The sequence below is a fragment of the Phyllostomus discolor genome, chromosome 13 (assembly GCF_004126475.2).
Source record: "Phyllostomus discolor isolate MPI-MPIP mPhyDis1 chromosome 13, mPhyDis1.pri.v3, whole genome shotgun sequence".
Classification (NCBI taxonomy): Eukaryota; Metazoa; Chordata; class Mammalia; order Chiroptera; family Phyllostomidae; genus Phyllostomus; species Phyllostomus discolor.
In genome coordinates, this window is record NC_040915.2 from 817001 (window position 1) to 835790 (window position 18790).

General features: G+C 60.3%; 2 protein-coding genes and 1 long non-coding RNA gene across 5 annotated transcripts; 2 read left to right on the forward strand and 1 right to left on the reverse strand.

The window, feature by feature from the left end:
- Positions 1–1208: 1208 nt before the first annotated feature.
- On the forward strand, positions 1209–5010 carry LTC4S (leukotriene C4 synthase). Of its 2 annotated transcripts, none has more exons than XM_036014227.1 (5): positions 1209–1460; positions 2984–3083; positions 3192–3262; positions 3352–3433; positions 4258–5010. In XM_036014227.1, exons 1-5 carry the CDS (start codon positions 1403–1405, stop codon positions 4418–4420), a joined length of 474 nt encoding a protein of 157 aa, XP_035870120.1. In that variant the 5' UTR covers positions 1209–1402; the 3' UTR covers positions 4421–5010. The 2 variants fall into 2 exon arrangements, with proteins under 2 accessions (XP_035870120.1, XP_028384508.1); XM_028528707.2 differs by lacking the exon at positions 4258–5010 and adding an exon at positions 3669–4223 and having other exon boundaries at positions 1225–1460.
- MGAT4B (alpha-1,3-mannosyl-glycoprotein 4-beta-N-acetylglucosaminyltransferase B) lies at positions 4910–15232 on the reverse strand. 2 transcript variants are annotated; one of them, XM_028527742.2, is made up of 15 exons: positions 15045–15211; positions 9309–9494; positions 9088–9228; positions 8875–9008; positions 8192–8238; positions 7766–7879; positions 7544–7619; positions 7316–7430; positions 6867–6997; positions 6604–6711; positions 6289–6482; positions 5824–5902; positions 5654–5741; positions 5453–5565; positions 4910–5365 (listed from the first exon to the last, which is right to left on the reverse strand). In XM_028527742.2, the coding sequence occupies exons 1-15, from the start codon at positions 15139–15141 to the stop codon at positions 5342–5344; spliced, it is 1647 nt and encodes a 548-aa protein (XP_028383543.1). In that variant the 5' UTR covers positions 15142–15211; the 3' UTR covers positions 4910–5341. The 2 variants fall into 2 exon arrangements, with proteins under 2 accessions (XP_028383543.1, XP_035870119.1); XM_036014226.1 differs by lacking the exon at positions 7766–7879 and having other exon boundaries at positions 15045–15232.
- LOC118497941 lies at positions 15078–18397 on the forward strand. The gene is made up of 2 exons (XR_004900461.1): positions 15078–15149; positions 17613–18397. It is a non-coding gene; the product is annotated as an uncharacterized LOC118497941 (long non-coding RNA).
- The last annotated feature ends 393 nt before the right edge of the window (positions 18398–18790 follow it).

Below are 18790 nucleotides of genomic sequence, written 5' to 3' on the forward strand. Positions count from 1 at the left end.
AGGCCACCATGGTGACCCAGGCCTCCTGCGCACCCAGCAGCTCTGTGCCTGCCCCTCTACAGTGCTGCCCGTGCTTGCTTGTGGCCCTGCCTCTCCTGCTGGTGCTAGTGTGCCAGTCTGTGCTCTGGCACCACTCACCAAACCCGCTTCAAAGGGGTGTGAGCCAAAAGGAGAAGTGGGCTCACTGTGCAGACAGGCTGGACAGCTGGCCCAGGTGAGGCCGCTTCCCTCCTGTCACAGAGGCTCCATCCCCCTTGGGCTGGTGGGCACCTCCAGCCGCCTTCAGCAATCTCCCTCCTCACCCTGAACTCCCTTTTCTGAAGTTCTAAGGAAGTTTCCAGAACTGTGTCTCACTGCCTTGAGTCAGCCTTGGCTCCACGGTCAGTTTTGGTTCCAATGTCCTTCCCCAGTCCTGGGAGAGGCAGGGGCAGCTCTGTCCAGAACACAGGACCTGCGTATGGGGAGGGTCAGGGCCTCGGGAAGGAGGGCTGCGGGCAGGCAGATATGGCAGGGGACTGGCCTGGGGTTAGAGGCCCGGAGAGGATGAGTTCAGCTGTCCCCACTGGGCTCACCCATGCCGTTAGGGTGCCTGCAGGACTGCCCAGGTACAGAGCCTGGGCGGCTGTGAGGTGGGCAGACAGCAGGCTTTCTGGCAGAAAGCAAGCCCTCGGCTGTGCCCAGTGTGGGCTGTTGGCTTGGGTGGGCCCGCAGTCGGAGTTGCAAGTTACAAAACAGCCCTGTTTGGATGGTAGGGAAAGAAATAAGTGGGTGTGGATGAGTAGGTGGCAGGTCTGGGCTGGAAAACCATGAAGTGCCTTTGACCTGTGCCCGGGTGAGATATGACCGGGACAGGGTGGGGCTTGGAAGGGGGCACTGGGAGTGAGTGTGAGAATGAGTGGGATTTGGTGATGGATGGGAAGCAGCGGTCCTAGGCACCCAGATAGGAGACTCTGGTTTCCTGAAAACAGACCTAGGACAAGGGGCGGTCTGGAGGGCCAGGTGGGACCTGCTGAGGGTGCAGGGCCTGGAAAACACGAGGATAACATGGTGGCTGGACACACCTGAGGCTGGAGCACAGCCGGGTGGACTTCTGTCAGCATGGGGCTTGGCACAGGAGCTAGGAAGACTGGGAGGAAGTGGCCAGGCTATCCCAGCCAGCTGCTCCCTCCCGCCCAGATTCCTCTGACCCTGGTTTCCGTCTGTTCAGTCTGACCAGGCTCCCTGCCTCTCTCTGGCCGTGGTCACGCCCTGCCCCTCAACCCCCTCCATCTTGAAGGGGCGGGAGAAAGGCTGCTTCTCCTCTCCTGGGCCAGCCTCTGAGCCACAGCTAGGCCAGGGCTGATAAGAGTTTGCAGCTACCCCTTTCCATACCTGCAGACCCGACAGAGCCACCGGCATCACCATGAAGGATGAAGTGGCCCTTCTGGCCACTGTCACCCTCCTGGGAGTCCTGTTGCAAGGTGAGCTGGCTCCTGTTTGGGAGGTGGGTGGGCCTCACACCCTGCGGCCTGCCTCTGCCCTGCAGGTCCTGGGAGGTTTCGGAGGGCCTGGGGTCCAGGTAAGGGGCAGAAGTGGGGCCTCTGGCCCAGTCTCCAGGGTCCGAACTCTTCTAACCCCACTGACTCTGCTACTGGAGGCTAGGATGTCCTGGGGCTTAGGGGCAGAGGTAAGCCCTGAAGGAATGTCTGCAAGAGGAACTGTGAAACCCTTGGCAGGGACCAAGGCTGACAGGGCAGCCAGATAGACACAGGCCCCAGAGGGGCGGCTGAAATAGGCACCCCAGACACTGAGCAGTTGCGGTGGTGGCACCTCAACCAGCATAAAAAACCCTTGAGGAGACTAGGGGCTTCCAGGGAATGGAGGTGTGCCAGGAGGAATGGGTGGCCTGGCACTGGGTGCTCAAGAGTGACAGACATGGGCCTGCTGCAGCCCTGCTACTGCCAGGCCCCACCCTCTCCAGCTGTCCCCTCTCCAGGTGTCCCAGAAGGAAAGCCCCATTCCTGGGCCTTGCCTTCAAAGGTGCCCTCTCAGTGGTGGGACCCCATGGAGCTGGACACAGTTTTAACTTTCCAGGCCCCAAAAGATGCCAGTTTGGTGCCCTTCTCAAACACCAAGGCTGTTGAGGACACATTCCTGAGTCAGATGTCCCCACTGCTTGAGACACCACAGTATATTGGGCTAGGACAAGACAGCCTGGGGGACAGGCCTGAAGGAGCCTGGCTGACTCATCAGCAAGCTTGGCCCTCAGCCCCTGGTCCTACAGCCACAGGGTCTCCCCACACTACGTGGGCCTGGCCACCCCTGGAACCCACAGTGCACCAAGGGCTCCAGAGCCACAGGACTTGCAGGAAGATAGCTGGGGACACCCACCTTCAGAGCTGGGTGTGGTGAGGGCCTGGTCTGGGGTTAAAAGAAGGGACCCTGAAATGCAGATCACCTAGGGCAAGCCCGCCTGTGCTGGAAGGAAGGTGGCAGAGCCCTTGGGGGCCTGGGGTTAGACAAGAACATCCAGGCTGCAATGCCGGGGGGCAGGGGAGAGTGTGTCTGTTAGATTTGGGCCCAAGTACCTGCACAGAGAAACCGAAACAGGAGGCCATGCCAGTGTGGAAGTGCAGGAACCCCTGCCAAGAGCCATATCTAGAGAGGGGACAGGAGGAGCTGGGCATTCACTTGTATTTTGCAAGTCAAATGGTTTCCAAGCAAAGTCTAAACAGCCTGCCCATGGCAGCTGTCCGTGTGACTGGCACCCCCTTCCCCTACACTCCCAGGGTGCCCCAGGATGCACCCTGCCCCTCCCACTGAGCATCACGGATGTAGGGCAAGCCTGGAGCAGAGCGGGGAATGCAGGTACCCTGGAGAGTGTAGTCCCACGAGTTCAATGTGGAGGCAGGAGTAGAAGGTGCGACTCCAGATGGGAGGCGGGGCCCGGGGAGGCTGCGGGCATCAGGTGGCCAGACCTGACTCCAATCCCCTTTGCCCCCAGCCTACTTCTCCCTGCAGGTGATCTCGGCGCGCAGGGCCTTCCGCGTGTCGCCGCCGCTGACCACCGGCCCACCAGAGTTCGAGCGCATATACAGAGCCCAGTGAGACGCAGCAGGAGGGGGCGAGGCGGGGTGTGGAGCGAGGGAGCCCTGGGCCGCAGGGTCCAAGGCCCGGGTGGATGCCCTCACACTGCCCCGCCCCCACCGCAGAGTGAACTGCAGCGAGTACTTCCCGCTGTTCCTTGCCACGCTCTGGGTGGCCGGCATCTTCTTTCACGAAGGTCTGGGAGCAAGGCAGGGGTGAACACACCTGGGCCCCAAAGTTCCCCGCACCAGTGAGTTTATGCCATCCCGTCCGTCCCTCCCCTAGGTGCGGCGGCGCTGTGCGGCCTAGCCTACTTGTTCGCGCGCCTCCGCTACTTTCAGGGCTACGCGCGCTCATCACAGCAAAGGTGAGAACCAGTGCAGGGAAAGGCGGCTATTGTGCTGGGTCGTGACAGCCGGGGCCTACCGGCTGATGGCACCTGGGAACTGGCCTGATACCGGACCATTTTGGGAGCTAGGGGAGAGGGATGGGTTGGAAGTCCTGGTCCGGCTGCTGGACCGGGTGGGGCGGGGCCACGAGCCGGGGGCGGGGCTGCCACCCAGCCCGGCTCTGCCCCGCCCCCCGCTGAGCTCTGCCTGCAGGCTGGCCCCGCTGTACGCGAGCGCGCACGCGCTCTGGCTGCTGGTGGCGCTGGCGGCGTTAGGTCTGCTACTCCACTTCCTCCCCGCCTCGCTGCGCTCCGCGCTCCTGGACAACATCGGGACACTGCTGCCCAGCGCCTGAGTCCGAGGACGCGGGGTCTGCCGGGCTGGAGAGGAGCCGGGCCACCTGGAGAACGGGGGAGGGGTGGTGGTGGCTGTGCTTGCCCTTATTCCAGGCCCTAATTAAAGTGCTTGTGACCAGATCCCTAAGGCTCTCTCTGGGTCAGATGAGGTGGAGCCTGGCGGGGCCCAGCCGTGGGCCGCAGCAGTCGGGTGGGCTTCCTGGGGGCAGTGGGAGCCAGGCCGAGAAAGGAAAGGGGCCTCCCCCGGGTGGGGTCGATGTGGTCCCAGATCCGTCCATTTCCGCCCTGCTCTGGGACCGTGGAGCAGGACAGCCAGCCCGCAGAAGCTCGCTCTTGCTGAGGTCCACCCCATGGCCCCTACTCCCTGCGATCAGCGCTCTCCTCGCCTGCCCCTATTCCTCACCCCCTGGTTTTCATAGCTGACCTCAGGAACCCTTTCTTGTCAGCACTCGGTCCCTGCCATCTAGAATAGCGGAGGTGTTTGGGGCACGCTGCCATAGACGTGGGCCGTGTCCTTGCGATAGCGCTTTCAAGAAAAAGTCCCGGTGCTTTGAGGGACCAGACTCCGCGGGGGGGGCGAGGGGCACGGTGACTACTGGCCGGAAATAACGTCAGAAAAGAAAAAAAGGTGACTTGTAGCCAAGTCGGCAGGGGAGAAGCTTTTCAATCAGGGCAACAATGAGGGCAATGGCCCCCAAGTGTACAGGAGTCCCTAAAATGTGTCAGAAACTGTGTAAGGGTGAGCGGGGCCTTGGGGGCCCACGAGGGCAAGACTGAGACCAGCGAAGGAGGAACAAGGAGGTGGGGAGATGTCTTGGGTTAGAAAGGCCCCCACCTCAGGCAGTTGGGGTGGGTAATGGAAGGTAGCAGCGTTTGAGGGTCCTTGTGGAGTCTGCGGGGCCAGGGCCTCAGATTCCACAGGGCTCCACCCATGAGCATGCAGATCCTCCAAGTTGTCCCAGAACCTAGACCAAACTGTCCTGGGAAAATGGGATTAAGGTAGTAAGGAGCTGTGCAGAGGTTGCAGCAGGGTGACATCACCTGGCCGCTGCCCCCCTCCACCAGCTGGGGCTCAGAGCACCAGGCAGGAGGCACATACTTTGTTAACCCTTTATTACAAGTCACGTTCTTATAGAAGTATATGTGGACTTAAGTGAAAAAATCAAATGTATCCAAGAATAAAAAACACAGCACATAAAGTAGTATATGCATTCCAGTGTTCGCGCCGGAGACAGCGGGCGCCCAGGAAAACGCTCTTCCAAAACGGCCTGGCTCAAGCCAGCCGGCTGCGAACGGTTCAGGGCGGCACAGGCCAGCCTCAGGCACAGTGTGGGGGCCACCGCTTCCTCCTGCGGCCGGGCGGGCAGGCAGCACCGGCTCCTGGGGTGTCCGGGCCAGCGGCGACCCCAGGCTGCTGAGAGGTACCAGGAACAACCCCTCAGGCTGGGTGGACCACCTCTGGCCCTGGGCACAGCAGCGAAGACATCCCTGGCATCCTGGGCTTCAGGGCCAGTCCTCAGAAGCCCTCCCTTAGTCAGCCTTTTTCAGGAAGATCTGAAAGAGCCGGCCGGGGTCAGCGGGGGCCACAGAGCCAGATGGTGGCTACTGGGAACAGCCCCTGGTTCCCTGTGCCCGCCTCACCTCACTCAGAATGACCCACACCGGTGAGTCTGTCTGGATGGAGAGGCGCAGTGCTTCCAGGGGACCGAAGGCAGGGTCCACCTCACCCTCGGCCACGCCTTTGTAGAAGGAGCCTGGGAGAGGACAGCACTGAGAACTTGCCCCAGGACCTCTGCTCGGTCTAGGCTCTCCCCCCACCTCTGCCTGCCTGACCCCACTCACCTATCTGGAGGTAGCCGTCAGGGCTCCGAGGGTACCGGAGAGTCGCCGAGCGGCCCTCCTGCAGGGTCTCTTTGTCTGCCTGTGGGCTCTGGGGGTAAAATCGAGGGGCTGCAGCCAGGGGCTGTGGGAAAGGCCAGCCTCAGGTAACAGCCACATCCCGCCACACTCACATCAAAGGGCAGCACCTCCACAGAGGTGTTGAAGAGCTTGTCTTCTGGGTGCTCGATGTTCCCACTGCGGAAGAAGAACCTGCAGCCAGGCAGGCCTGTGAGCTGCTGCAGGGTGGGCACTGCCCAGGAATGCTGCCCAGCAGAGCAGAGGCCGGGCCTGGGCCTGGGTGGTAGGCCAGGCTGGCCACCAGGATCAGGCGAGGTTACCGAGGCTGTGCAGGGTAACCAGGGCCTTCCTCATCCAGACGAGGGTGATAGGCAGTATCTCTGAGCCCCTGTGTCCTGCCTGTCGTAGTCTTTACAGAGTAGCTGCCATTACCCACCCTACTCTTCAGACAAGGAAGCTGAGGCATGGCAGGGAGGGTTGAGGAATTTGCTGGGGGTCAGAGAAATATGCGGCAAGGCCTGGACCCTGGCAGCCACCCTGCTCCTCCTCCCAGGGGGCCTGTGGGTGCTGTCACTAACCGTTCAAGACGCAGTGGCTGGAAGAAGCGGAAGCGGATGAAGTCCCCTGCAGCAGGTGTGAAGGCCCAGAAGAAATCCTCGCGCAGGTAGGCCTTCTCCAGGGTGAAGTGCTGGTATGTCTTGAGGCTCGTGCTCACTTCCGCAGGGGGGTTCACGTGTTCCTTCCGCAGTGCCTGCTTCCCAAAGTCCTTGTCCTGTGGTACCACAGGGACAGTGGGGCTGGAGTGGGGCCTGGCCTGGCCCTGTCGGCCCCTCACTCCATGCCCGAGGAACTTTTGCCCCTACTCAGCCAGGCTCATGTAAGGTCCCGCCCACCTTCAGTTTCTGAATCTTGCCGGCCAGGGAGGAGTGCGTGCCCACGTGCTGGAAGAGGGACGGCTTGAAGCGGATGCGGAGGTTGGCCTTCTGCCGGTCACAGTGCTTCTGCGGAGGGAGGATGACACTCCAGGCCTGAACTCGAGCCCCTCCTCAAAGGACAGGGCTTTATCTTCTTGAGTCAGGAGTGTGCCTACAGGCCCAGTCCCCGAGGGAGGCTGTGGGCCCCGCTGCCCAGCCTGTCCCTGTCAGCCCCTGCTCACCGCGTCCTTCTCAGGGTTGCAGACCTTCACCCACAGAATATGGTCCAGGAGCCAGTCGATGGGCTTGTCCCGGTAGAACATGAGGATAAACTCCACAATCAGGCTCAGGTCCAGCGACTTGAACATCTTCCCTGATGGGAAACGTGGGGGGAGGGGTGCTGAGTGGGCAGCTCTGCCCTGCCCTACTTCCTTGCAGTCCCTGTGGGAGCCACTGGGGAGGGTCCCACAGCAAACCCTGCAGCCAGCTGCAGGCAGGTGTGACTCTGAAGGCAGGTGGGAATAGGCCAGATGTGCTGCAGTGGCCACTCCAGGCAGAGGTCCCTAACATGACATCGCCAGGGGTGGGGTTTGGGTCCTGGAGCAAGGTGGGGGGATCATGACAGAGAAACAGAGGAGGATGGGAATGAGGAGCTCTGTTCGGGTCAGCAGGGCAGGTGTGGGGAACTGACCAATGAAGCCCAGCTGGGAGAATTCCAGGATCATCCAGTCCTCGGAGGGCTGCTGGAGTGCGAAGTTCTTCATGGTGCTCAGGTAGTTAGGCTTGGCCACTATGTCATCCTCCAGCTGCACAGTGAGGGACAGAGGGGGGTCAGGACAGGTGCAGGGCAGGGTAGCATGCAGCTTGAAGGCCCAGCCAGGATTTGGGGTCGGAGGCAGAGCAGGGGGTTGGTGCTAACCTGTACATAGTAGATGCCTTTGGACTGTGCGTACATCATAAGGAAGCAGTAATCGAGGTTCTGTTTGGTCCTCCACCTGTGGGCCAGGGGCAGGGGCCTCAGGAGTGCAGACCCTCCCCCTTGGGTGTGGGCAGAACACCCCACCCCTGTGCAAGGGCCCTGTGGCCAACAGCCTGGGCTCTGGGCATTGCTGGGGGTGCCGGAAGGGGGCGGTGCTAGTACCTGACTCTCTCCTTGGGATCCCCAAAGGACTCTCGGAGTCGGGAGAAGTCAGGGTAGAAGTGGGGGGAAGGGGAGATGACCTCCAGGAGCCCAGAATGGATCTCCGTGGGGAACCTGGGAAACAGAAAGGCCCAGTGGTGTGCAGCCTCCAGGGCCTGGGGCAGGGACAGGGGCAGAGCAGGGCCAGCTAGGCCCTGCCCCTTTCTTAAGGCCCACTAGGCAGACACCACCCACACCACACCCAGCCTCCCGAGGCAACACAGCTTGGAGGGGTCGGGCCACCTCTGCACACCCACTGCCTTTCAGCTAACAGAGGAAGCCCCCACCCCCAGAGGGCACTAACTTGTGGGGGAGGCAGGAGTTTGCCTCCTCCACACCCTGCAAAGGGCCCTCCTTCTACCAGCTTGGTCAGCTGCCAGTACTCACAAGGCCTTGATGTTTTCCGTCACCACTGAGGTGTACTGTGGGTCAGTCTGTGGGGAGACCAAGCACCCTCCCTAAGTGGGACTGCCAGCACAAAAGGCCTGGAAGAAGGGGCTCGGGGGCGGGGCCTGGACTTCAGATGACCCCCTACATGGAGGGAGTGAGTTCCCTCTCCTGAGGGTGAGTATGGCTGGGCCTGGTGGCCACAGTGTCTCAGGAAGAGCCCTTTGGGAACGTACCTGGGGCAGTGGAGTCAGGACACACTAGGTAAATGGCATCTCCACAAGGGGGCACTAAAGTGTTTCCTTTAAATTTTTTTTTAAGATTTTTATTTATTTTTAGAGAGAGAAGGGAGAGAGAAAAAGAGGAAGAGAAACATCGATGTGCCAGAGATACATGGATAGGTTGCCTCTTGCCTGACTCCAATTGGAGAGCTGGCCCGAAACCAAGGCATGTGCCCTGAGTGGGAATCAAACCGGCTACCTTTCTGTCCACAGGCCAGCAGGCAATCCACTGAGCCACACCAGCCAGGGCTCTTCCCTTTTAACTTTTCATTTTGACAAATTTGTGAATGGCAGTGACCCTCTGCTAGCTTTCCCCTCTGGAATGTTACCCTGTTTCCCTTTCTACTCCTTGTTGTCTGGTTTGTCCACCCCCCACCCCCGCCCCACGCCCCGCCCACTCACCTCAGCAATCAGCACCACGATGACTGAATCCTCCTTCTCCTGCGGACTCAGCTCAGAGATGAGTGAGTGCAATGTGTCCGTCAGGTAGGAGTGCACCTCGCGCCGCACGCTGGGGATGCCCATCACCACCGACACTGCCGGGATCACAGGTGGATCAGGCCCAACAGCGGACCGCCTGGTCCTGTCCCTGGGCACTCCCAGCCCTGCCCCTACCTCCAGTACGGCCCTGGCCCACACGCACGGCAGGCTGCAGGCTGCTTTCCTTGGCCAGCAGGTGCGGCAGGTGGTGGAAGACAGTGGGCAGGTGCAGCACGTGCTTGTGCGAGATGTTCCACAGTTTCAGGCGTGGGTCCTCTGGGTGGGTCAGGAAAGGACAGGTGAGACAGCGGGGCTGCCACCAGCTCCACCTCCCCTGCGCCCAGCCCGGCCCTCACCGGTTAGTCGGCCCCAGGTGCGGTTGCTGTCTCTGTCCCGCAGCGCCTGCCTCTCTGACACGGCCCTCTTGATCTCATCTAGCACCAGGTTGAGCTCCTTGGAGCGCTTGAGGCTCTCTTGCTCAGCAGCGTGTAACCGGTCTCGCAGCGCCAGGAACTCCCGCTGGTACACGTCCACCACATCGCCTGTGGGTGGTCCACATGCTATCACCAGGGGGCGCCCCATAGCAGACCCACAGTTCCCTTAAGGGTGCTGGCGCATGTGTCTTCCTGCGCATAGGTGCTATAGACCAGGGGTCCCCAACCCTGGGGCCAGGGACCACTATTGGTTCATGGCCTATTAGGAACCAGGCTGCACAGCAGAAGGTGAGCAGTGGGCAGGTGGGCGAGCTAGCAACATTTCATTTGCATTTGCAGACGCTCCCCATCACTGGCATCACTGCCTGAGCTCTGCCTGGCATCAGATCACCGGTGGCATTAGATTCTCACAGGAGTGAGAACCCTACTGGGAACTGTGCTCTCAAGGGATCTAGGTCGAGGTTCCAGGAATGAGAGTCTGCCTTCTGAGGACCTGAGGCAGAGCTGAGGCAGGGAGGCGAGTGCGGGGAAGTAGCTGCCAGCGCAGATCCTCATTAGCAGAGAGGTCTGACTGCACAAAGGCCAGGATAAATCAATGGCTGGCAGAGTAGTATCAAAACCCTATCCACAAGCGGCAAGTGAAAATTAAGCTGCACCTGGTGGCAGGCTATAAAGCCATCCCCCTCCCCCAGTTTGTGGAAAAACTGTCTTTCATGAAAGCCCTCCCTGGTGCCAAAATGGCGGGGCACCGCTGCTACAGACCGACTGCACCTGTCCTCGCACCTGCCACGTCCGGGCTCTCTGGGGCTGCACAGGGCACTCTGAAGTCACACTGGCACCCCTGGGGGAGAAAAGCCTCCACTGGGAGGACTAGTGCTCTCCAGTACTCCCTCCCCACCCCCATCACTCTCTCCTTCCCTCTCAGGTGGGAGGGCTGCAGGGCCACTTCAGGCCCTAGGTGGGGCATTTCTAAGCAGAGGTTGGAATAACTTCAGACTAAATCCTTTCCACCCAGTGGCTCCAAAAGACCCTTCTGGCTTCTCCTTGCAGCATCTGCTCCTTCTATGGCCCAGTACACCCAAAGGTCTCATCCAGGGCACAAGGCTCCAGCCCTTCCTCAGGAGCTTCTTAGCACCCAGCCTTGCCCCCTCCTTCCTCTCCCTGCTCTGCTTCACAGGGAGATCACAGCCCCATGTCCAAGGCCCTCTGGGGATGGACAACCTCCCTGAGCTCCCCATCCCATCCTCCATGTGGGACTGAGCCTGGACACAGGGTCTGTGACTGGTGCCCTGGTGCCCATTTGTCATTGTCCTCATGGTCATCACTGGTTGCTCAACTCTGCACTAGCCACTGCCTCTGGGTTCCTTCAGTCTCATGCCAGCCCCAGGGGTGGCTGCTCCTGTTCTAGCCCCCAGCACTCAAACGAGCAAATGAAGTCGAGACACTAGTCCAGGGTCACTGAGTCAGCAGTGGAGAGAGACCAGCTCTGAAGGCTCCGAGGCCTGCTCTGAAGGAGACCTGAGTCAGAACCTCCAGCTGGGCCCCAGTTCTGGGCGTTGGGGGGGGGGGGGTTGCCAGTCAAGGAGCAGCACAGAGATGGGGCTGCCTGACCGGGCAGAGGACTCCCCAGGGTGCCTGCACCTGGCCCCACTGGTCAGGCAGGCAGGGACCAGTGAGCAAGATAAGACAAGCAACATCCCCCCAAGGCCTTCCTGGCCATCTTTGCCTCCTGCTGTACACAGCTCCTTCCAGGCCTGGTTTCCATCTCCCAGCCCTGGCAGCTCTTCTGCCCCTCAGTCCCTGGTAGGTCACAGTCCCTAGAATGCCCTAGATGGTGTCACTGCCCACAGCCGTGGGCACTGGGGGTCACAGCCAAGGCAAGTCACCTCAGGACACAGCTACTTCTGTAGCACTTCATACCCAGCTTGCTCCAACCTCCATCCCCACACCCAGCCTACTGGGGACAGCTCTGTGCAGGGGGTGGGGGGGTGTGGGGGAAACTCAGGTTACCGAATCTTCCAGGTTCCTCGCTGAGTTCCGAGGCCAGGTTACCCTGGAAATCTGAACCCCTGAACAGGAGCTGGCCATCCCTGATGCTGGTGGGGGAGGCGCTGAGGCCAGGCAGGAGGCAGTTCAGAGCTACTTGGACACCAGGACACGGCAAGTGGCCTCCCTTCTGCCTAAGTCCCCAGCCATCTACCCATTGATCCCTGCTGCCTCCCCAGTGCAGTGGAGCCACTAAGCCTTGCCGAAGGCAGCCTCTGGCAGCGGGCCCTTTGTGGAGCAGAGCGAATGTGAGGATGCCTCCCCTACCCTGACTGTGCCTCATCCTGTCCTCCCCACTCTCTGATCTTTAAGTAGGATGAGCTCAGCCCAACCTTAGTCTGCCCCAGGTGGGCAGCAGTACCCATGGCCGCCCTGCATCACCCTAACCACCAAGGCCTGGACACAGCCTGCTCTGGACCCCAGCTGCCTTTCCCAGGGACTGCCCTCTGCCCAGGTCCTGAGCTTCCCTCATTTACTAAGACTTGGTGATGGACCCTGGTATTCTGGGGCCTGGCTTCTGCCCCCTGGCCCCCACCAGAGCCTTCTGTCATTTCCCTGAACACTGAGGCTCTGTCCTGCAGCACCCTGCCCCTGCCCTGCCTACTGCCTGCAAGATCCCCAACCTGACCCTCGTCCCTGGCTTCTTGCTCATGGGTCCAATCTTTCCTTGCCTGTCAAAGCCAGAACCTCAAGCTCTGTGCATGCCTACACAGGTGCTGAGCCCAGGCCAGAGCTCTGCCAGGTCCTCATGGCCCTTCACGACCTTCCTGCGCTGGGTGACTGGACAGAAGTGGGGAGTGGGCTGGGAGGGCAGCTCGAGTGATGGGAAGGGCAAAAGTCTGGGAGCCGCTGGTTTCTGTGGGCTGGGCCGGAGTTCCTGGGTGCTAGGACTAAGGGGATCTGGCTTCTTCTTCCAGCTATACCTTCCTGCCCCGGGGAGGTGGTGTGGGGGGCCTGGCCCCCCAGTGCAGCTGGCTCCATAGAAGGACTGCAGCTGTGGCCACTAATAGAGGTTTTCCCAACTGAAGGCAGAGTAACCAGGATGCCTGAGGCCCATGGACCACAACCTTCCCTCTGGTCCCTTCTTGGCTAAGAAACAGGCCTTGCACCCCTGACTCAGGGAAGGGGAAACAGACGCAGAGTGGCACAGGTTGGAACTGGGCCCAGGGAAGGTCTGCCATCAACTGGCAGGCGGGGCAGGAAGTGGAGAGGAGGCAGGTGTTTGCCTCCTCTCCAGGATTCGAACCCATCTTCCCAGTGGTCAAGAAGGGCACCCAGACTCTGGCAGGGCAGCTCAGCTGGTTAGAGCGTCCTCCCCATATGCCAAGGTTGTGGGTTCAGTCCCCAGTCAGGGCACATTTGAGAAGCAACCAATGAGTGCGTTAAGTAAGTAGAACAATAAGGCAATGTTTCTGTCTGTCTGTCTCTTGCTCTCTGTCCCCCTGCCCCTTCCTTTCTCTCTTTAAAATCAATAAAAACAAACAAACAAGTAAACAAACAAACAAAAACCAGAAGGGTGTCCATTCCTGCTGAAGTACAGGATGTTGGGATGCTAGGGAGTACTCTGTGGCTGAAGCTGGCCCCCGGGAGACCTTCTGTTCTCTGTGGGGACAGGCCTTCAGCAGACCCTTGGCTGAGGGCCCCAGTGTGAGGCCTGGCGGAACTGCTGTACAGATGGGGTCCAGCCTGACCATGAAACCCTCACCTGGGGCCCGTCTTGCCAAGGCCTACACATCCTTCCTGGCCCCGGGCTTCCCGGATGTCACCTCCTGCTGCTTCCTTCCTCTCTGGCTATCTGCCTACCTCCTCCCTTCCCCACAGGCCCAGGCTCCTCTGCCCTTACCCCAAGTATGGGTGCCCGGGCTCCCCATCTGCTGCACCCTAGAAGCCAGGATGCAGTCCGGCCTCAGCCTGGTGTAGTCTGGCTTCCCCACAGGGTTAATACAGCTGTATACACATAAGAATGAGCAGAATCACATAAGAGTCCAGGTTCAGGCTTTCTCTTGAGGCCGCCAAAGATCTGGCCCTGCTGGGCCCCCTGAAACAGTGGCACCCCTCCCCACACCTCAGGCTCCTGGGCATGCCCAGGGACCAGGAACCATGCACCTGAGCTCCACAATTCTTCGGCTGAGGGTGCTCTTGTATTCCGCAGCCCCTCAGAGTACCAGCCTCCTTGATGCCCCCCTTCAGGGATAGTGGACCCTAAATGGAGCCCCTGGAGTCCCCTCACTCCACTGTTCTGGACACTGGCTCCCCTGTGCCGCCCAGGCCTCCAAAGAAGGTGCCTTGGTGGGGTTTGTGCTGCAGTCCTGATATCAGGCAGAGGGCCCGAGGCTGTTGCAGGAGGCCTGGGGAAACTGCACCCCAGCCAAGGGTGGGGTACAGGGGCTCATCACCCTACTCATTGTCAGATGCAGCCCCACCTGGGGCCACTCTGTTTGCACAGTCACTTTTCCAAGGGTTTAAAGTGCCCTCCTCCGGATGACACCCCCACCTAGAGACCTACAGGGAACTCTGCCCCAGGCAAGGCCTTCCTGTGCCAAGCCCTGGCCTCCGCCCAAACAGGAGGGCTGTGCTAGGCTAGGCTGGGCAGGCAGGAGCAGGTGGGGGCTGTTGGGACTTGGAGGGTCAGGAAGTCTCTAGCTCCTCCGCCAGCCCTCCCCCTCTAGCCTCCCATAGGGGACAGGGAAGCAGGAGGTAGGAGGGAGGCAGAGGGTCCGCTGGCCTCAGCCTGATCCTGCTTGGGTCTTCTGCAGGAAGGCCAGGAGGCAGGAAGGAAGCAGCTTTTCCCCATGCCTCCAGTGTGGCCCTAGCCACCCCAGCCAACACCAAGTGACTACAGCCTGTCTCCCCCACCTGCTTCCCCCAAGTGTGCTGGCCAGTCAGAGGGCCTGGGTGGTGGAGTGGCCAGCTTGACCAAACCATGACACCACACAAAGTGAGTTAGCGGGCAGCAGCAGCTAGGAGTGGCTAGGGCTTGTGAGGCCCTCTATGCACCCCTGAGCCGTCTGGCCCAGCACCCGGGAGGGCCCTGTGGGGCAGTTCCCTGCAGCGGATGTCGGATGTCGTGGAAGGCTGCGGATACCCCAGAGAGTGCTAGGCAGTGGCCTGGGGTGAAGGGTGGTGTGGGCTGGAGTAGAGGGTCACTGCCTGGATGTCTGGCTGTCCCCTTACACCTGTCTCATGAGCACAATATCTATTCCTGCCCAGGTACCTGGAGCTGGTACCTTGGGAACCACCTGGCACAGCCACCGCTGTGACCTTGTATCTCTGTCCCTCTCTGAGAATTCCTAGGTCCCCAGCTACTCAGTGAGAGCGACCACTCCTAGCATGGGCGTAACTATACTCCTGGAGGCGGGTCCCAGCGCCTCATGGGGGGGCCCCTGCGATGCCCCGGGCCCGCGGCCCAACACGGGCCAGAAGAGAATTTCGTTATTCCGGCAGCAAACAAGTGGGGGCGAGGATGGGAGGGGCGTCCTCCCGCCGCCGGACAGGGAAGGGCGCCCGCGTCGGCTTCCGGCCGCTTCCCGCGGCCACTGCCCGGACCCGCTCGGCCGCGGGCGCCCAGGTCCGACCAGGTGAGAGACGAGTCGCGGGGCGCAGAGAGCTCACCTTTCTCGCCGCCGAGGGCCGCGTACCAGGAGAGCGAGAGGAAGGCGCACAGGCAGAGCAGCAGCAGCGTCAGGAAGGTGCCATTGCGGAGCCTCATCTCCTCCGGTGCGCGGCAGGCGCCGGCGGGGCCGAGGCCGCATGGCCCGGGAAGCCGGGGCCGGGGCACGGGGTGCGGGGCCGCGGGGGGCCGCGGGGGGCCGCGGGGGCCCCGGCCCCGGGGCGGGGCAGGGCGGGGCCCAGGGCCGGGAACGGCTACTCCGGGGCGCGGGGCGCGGGCTCGGGGCCTTCCTCCGCCGTTGGGCCAGGCCGGGCTGGGCTGGGCTGGGCTGGGCTGGACTGGGCGGCGAGAGCCGCGGCCCGGCCTGGATCCGGGGCCGCCGCGGAGTCGGCGGCGCAGGGCGGGGCGGCCCGGATTTAAAGGGGCCGCAGCACCCGCCGCCGCCGCCGCCGCAAGCCCTCCGAGAAGGCGGGGTGCGGAGCCGCTCCCGGCTCGCGACAGCAGCCGCGGTGTGAGCTCGCCGAACCGCTCTGGGTCCGGCCTTCGGTGGGACTAGACGGTGCCTTCGCGAATGCGGCGGACCCGCTGAAGGGCAGGCAGCGCGCCCTCGTCCCCATAACCTGAACCCCACAGCATCCCACCCAATCCGATCCGACTCCCGTTTACTCGGGGATCCCCAGGCCTCTCCCCCAGGTCTGAGGAGGGTCTGGGCGTTGGGAGGGGGAAGGTATGGCTGGAGCTGGTGCGGCCTCCCGCCAGGGGACTGGGCCGAGTGGCCCTGCCTGCACCGACACCCATGGCTACCTCCCTTCCCAGGACCTTTCTCTAATCGTTGGGATAAAGGCATGTTGGGGACAGAAGATGCTCCTCCTTCGTAAAATAGGGACAGTGGGATGTTTTCAGGAGTAAGGGGGCTTACTTATGTAGGCGATGGGCACAGTGGCTGGCCTTCCAGGTGCCAGGTGCAGAGGGACTGGAAGCTGGTACGACCGCCTCTGGGGCCCCCAGCGGTCCAGCTCCTCCTCTCCCTTCACGGCATAGCGCTCACTTACTTTCATTCGTGTGCCAACTCGGGCTTTCCCCAGTCCTCTGTGGAACTGGGAAGGAGACAAACCATAAAGGGATTAGTTCAACACAGGCTCGGGCGCACTGGGGGCCTCTGAACCATTGCTTGTAGTCCTGGGTCCTGGCCCTGGCTGCAGTGGCCCTGAGGGCCCTGGGGTGGGCGGTGGGGGTGGAGGGGAGGGCTTTTGAGGAAGGGTTCAGACTGGAAGATGCTGGGCATTTGTCTTCTGCTTTCAGCCCAGGCCCACACCTGGGGCAAGATGGAAGCCTGGGAGCAGGTAAGGCCTGGGCATTCGCCTCTGCAGAGAGACTTATGCCAGGAGCACTAAGGCAGGGCCAGTGGCTGAGGGGGACTGGCGCTCGGGCCTGATTCAGTGACCGGCCTCCGTTTTCCCGCAGACAGGATGCCAGTACTGGGAAAGCAGTGCTGCTTGCCCAACTTGCTGATGAACTGGACAGGCTGAGACTGGCTTTGCGGAGCCTTCTGGAGGAAACTGGCTTGTTCCGAGTGCCTCAGTTTTCACAGGCACCTTCTATTTGTAGCAAGGGATAAGAACTTTCATTTGGGCTGTGATACAAAAGGTTTATTTATTTTAATGTGTGTTGAAGCTTAAAATGAGTTGATTTAAGGAAATTGAACCAGTAAAAATTAAGGACATGGCCTGTCAGTAACTAAAGTTCGGAAAGCTCACCTCTCCCCTCCACACTTTGGCTTTGGGGCAGGAGGAGCAGGGAGGGGGCTGGGGGGATGACTCAGAAGGGGGGTGGCATTCTGCCCCGACCCCTAGAGACTGCAAGGCCTTTGTCAGGAATGGGACTTCTGTGGGCCAGGGTTGGGGAAGGGGGCAGTCAGGTCCGGAGTGATGGGAGAGGGGCCAGGGTGAGTCGACTGGAGGGGGTCACACCCCAAAACTGGTGGCTGAGTTTGGGCAGCCATGGCGTCTGTTGGGAATAAGGAAATTAAGAACTAAATTTCACCTTAGTAAACAAGAGCCACATTGTAGCTAAAAAGAAATGATAAAAGAGACAAAGTACAGTTAAGCAAACATCTTGTGTGGAGCAGATGCTCTCCCCTGGGTAGGCTAGATAAGCAATGCTTTGTAGTTTTAATGAGAAAATAAGAACCTAGCTAGCTAGAGCCAGGAGATTACTAGGTTAATGAACAAACATCCTGCCTCCCCGCCTTATGCAAGAATGCTTGGTTTGAAATTCCCACAGTCTTTGTAAGCGAATTGCTAACTGCCACGTCTGCTTCTGTATAACACTTGCTTGCCCGCCCCTATATAAGAACGTAGTTGTAAGCGCTCGGTGCATCTCTTGTTTGCAGCTCCTTGTGGGCACTGTGTAGCTGGACACTTTGACAGTTCGCCCCTGCGCAGGTTAAACTTGGCCAATAAAGTAACATCTTTGATACCCTGAAAGTCTCTGATATTTGTTCTCGCGTTTGCTGGATGCAACAGCGTCCAGGCGGTAGAGACCGAGGACAGTCTTTCCGATCCCCCCAGTCCTGCTGTTTCCTCCCCACTGCCCCAGCAGAATCCCAGGAGAGGGTCCTCTGGACCATACACCACTTAGGGGCAGGCGCTCGCCACTGGGCTGAGAATGGGTCAGCACCAGGCTTGCCTGTCCTGCCAGGACTGTACACTGAGGGCAAGAAGGACAGTGTGGTGCTGCCACCAGGAGGGGCTGGAGAGGATGGTTGTGGAGTGAGCAGAAGCCTAGGGGACTCTGGCCCCCAGGGCCTGCATAAGTAGCAACGCAGTGAGGGAAGGCCCACCGCAGGCATGCATCAGGCCCTGCGACCCCTCCCCAAAGCCTCTGCACTCCCAGCTGTAGCCTTTGCAACAGTTGGCTGGCTCCTGGTCAGTTTTCCATGGCTCTCTGTGCCCTTACTGCAATGCATTCCTCGGGGTCTGCTTGCACCTCAACTCCCTCTGGCACTTCTAGGCAGGTGAGCTCTGCCTGCCCTCCTGCCACCCAGGATGGGATGCCCTCTCACCCGAGAGTTCACCTTCTTTGCTGGGGACAATGACACTGGCCAGATGGGTGTAGAAAGTCCTGCTTTCTCTCCCGACCCGGCTGTGGCCCTGTCCCCTTTGTTCTTCTTGCTTCCCACAAAGGGAAAATGCTTTTGAGTTGGGATTCCAAGCCAGCCCTCAGCCCATGCTGCCTTCTGGAGATTTTCTGGGACAGCCTCCAGAGGTGGCTGCTCCTTCCATCCTTCCTCACGGGGCTTCTTAACCTGTGGCCTAGGGATCCAGTGTTGGGGAGGTCTAAGAGCTGAGACGAGCAAAGACAGAAGAAAATCCATCTTTATTTTTTTCTAACCTCTAACTGAAACTTGGCATTTCCTTGAGTTGTGAATGGAGGCAGCAAAGTCCAGCAGAATTCGCAGTGCTTAGGGCTGTCACACAGCAATCTCCCGGGTTTCCACCCCGCTGCAGGTGCTGCAGCCACTGTGCCCTGGTGTTGCTGGTGCTGACCGGTCCTACCTCTACATCTTGTAATGTGATGAGTTAATAAAGAATCACAGCTATTTCTATATCATAACTTGGTGTGTGTTTTTGTAACTTGGTATTTGCGTTTCAATATTAGCAGTCCTTTTGTAATGCACTATATTTTATGCATCTTAAAATATGGTTCTGACATATTTTATGGTTCTGCCATATGGCTGGTGTGGCTC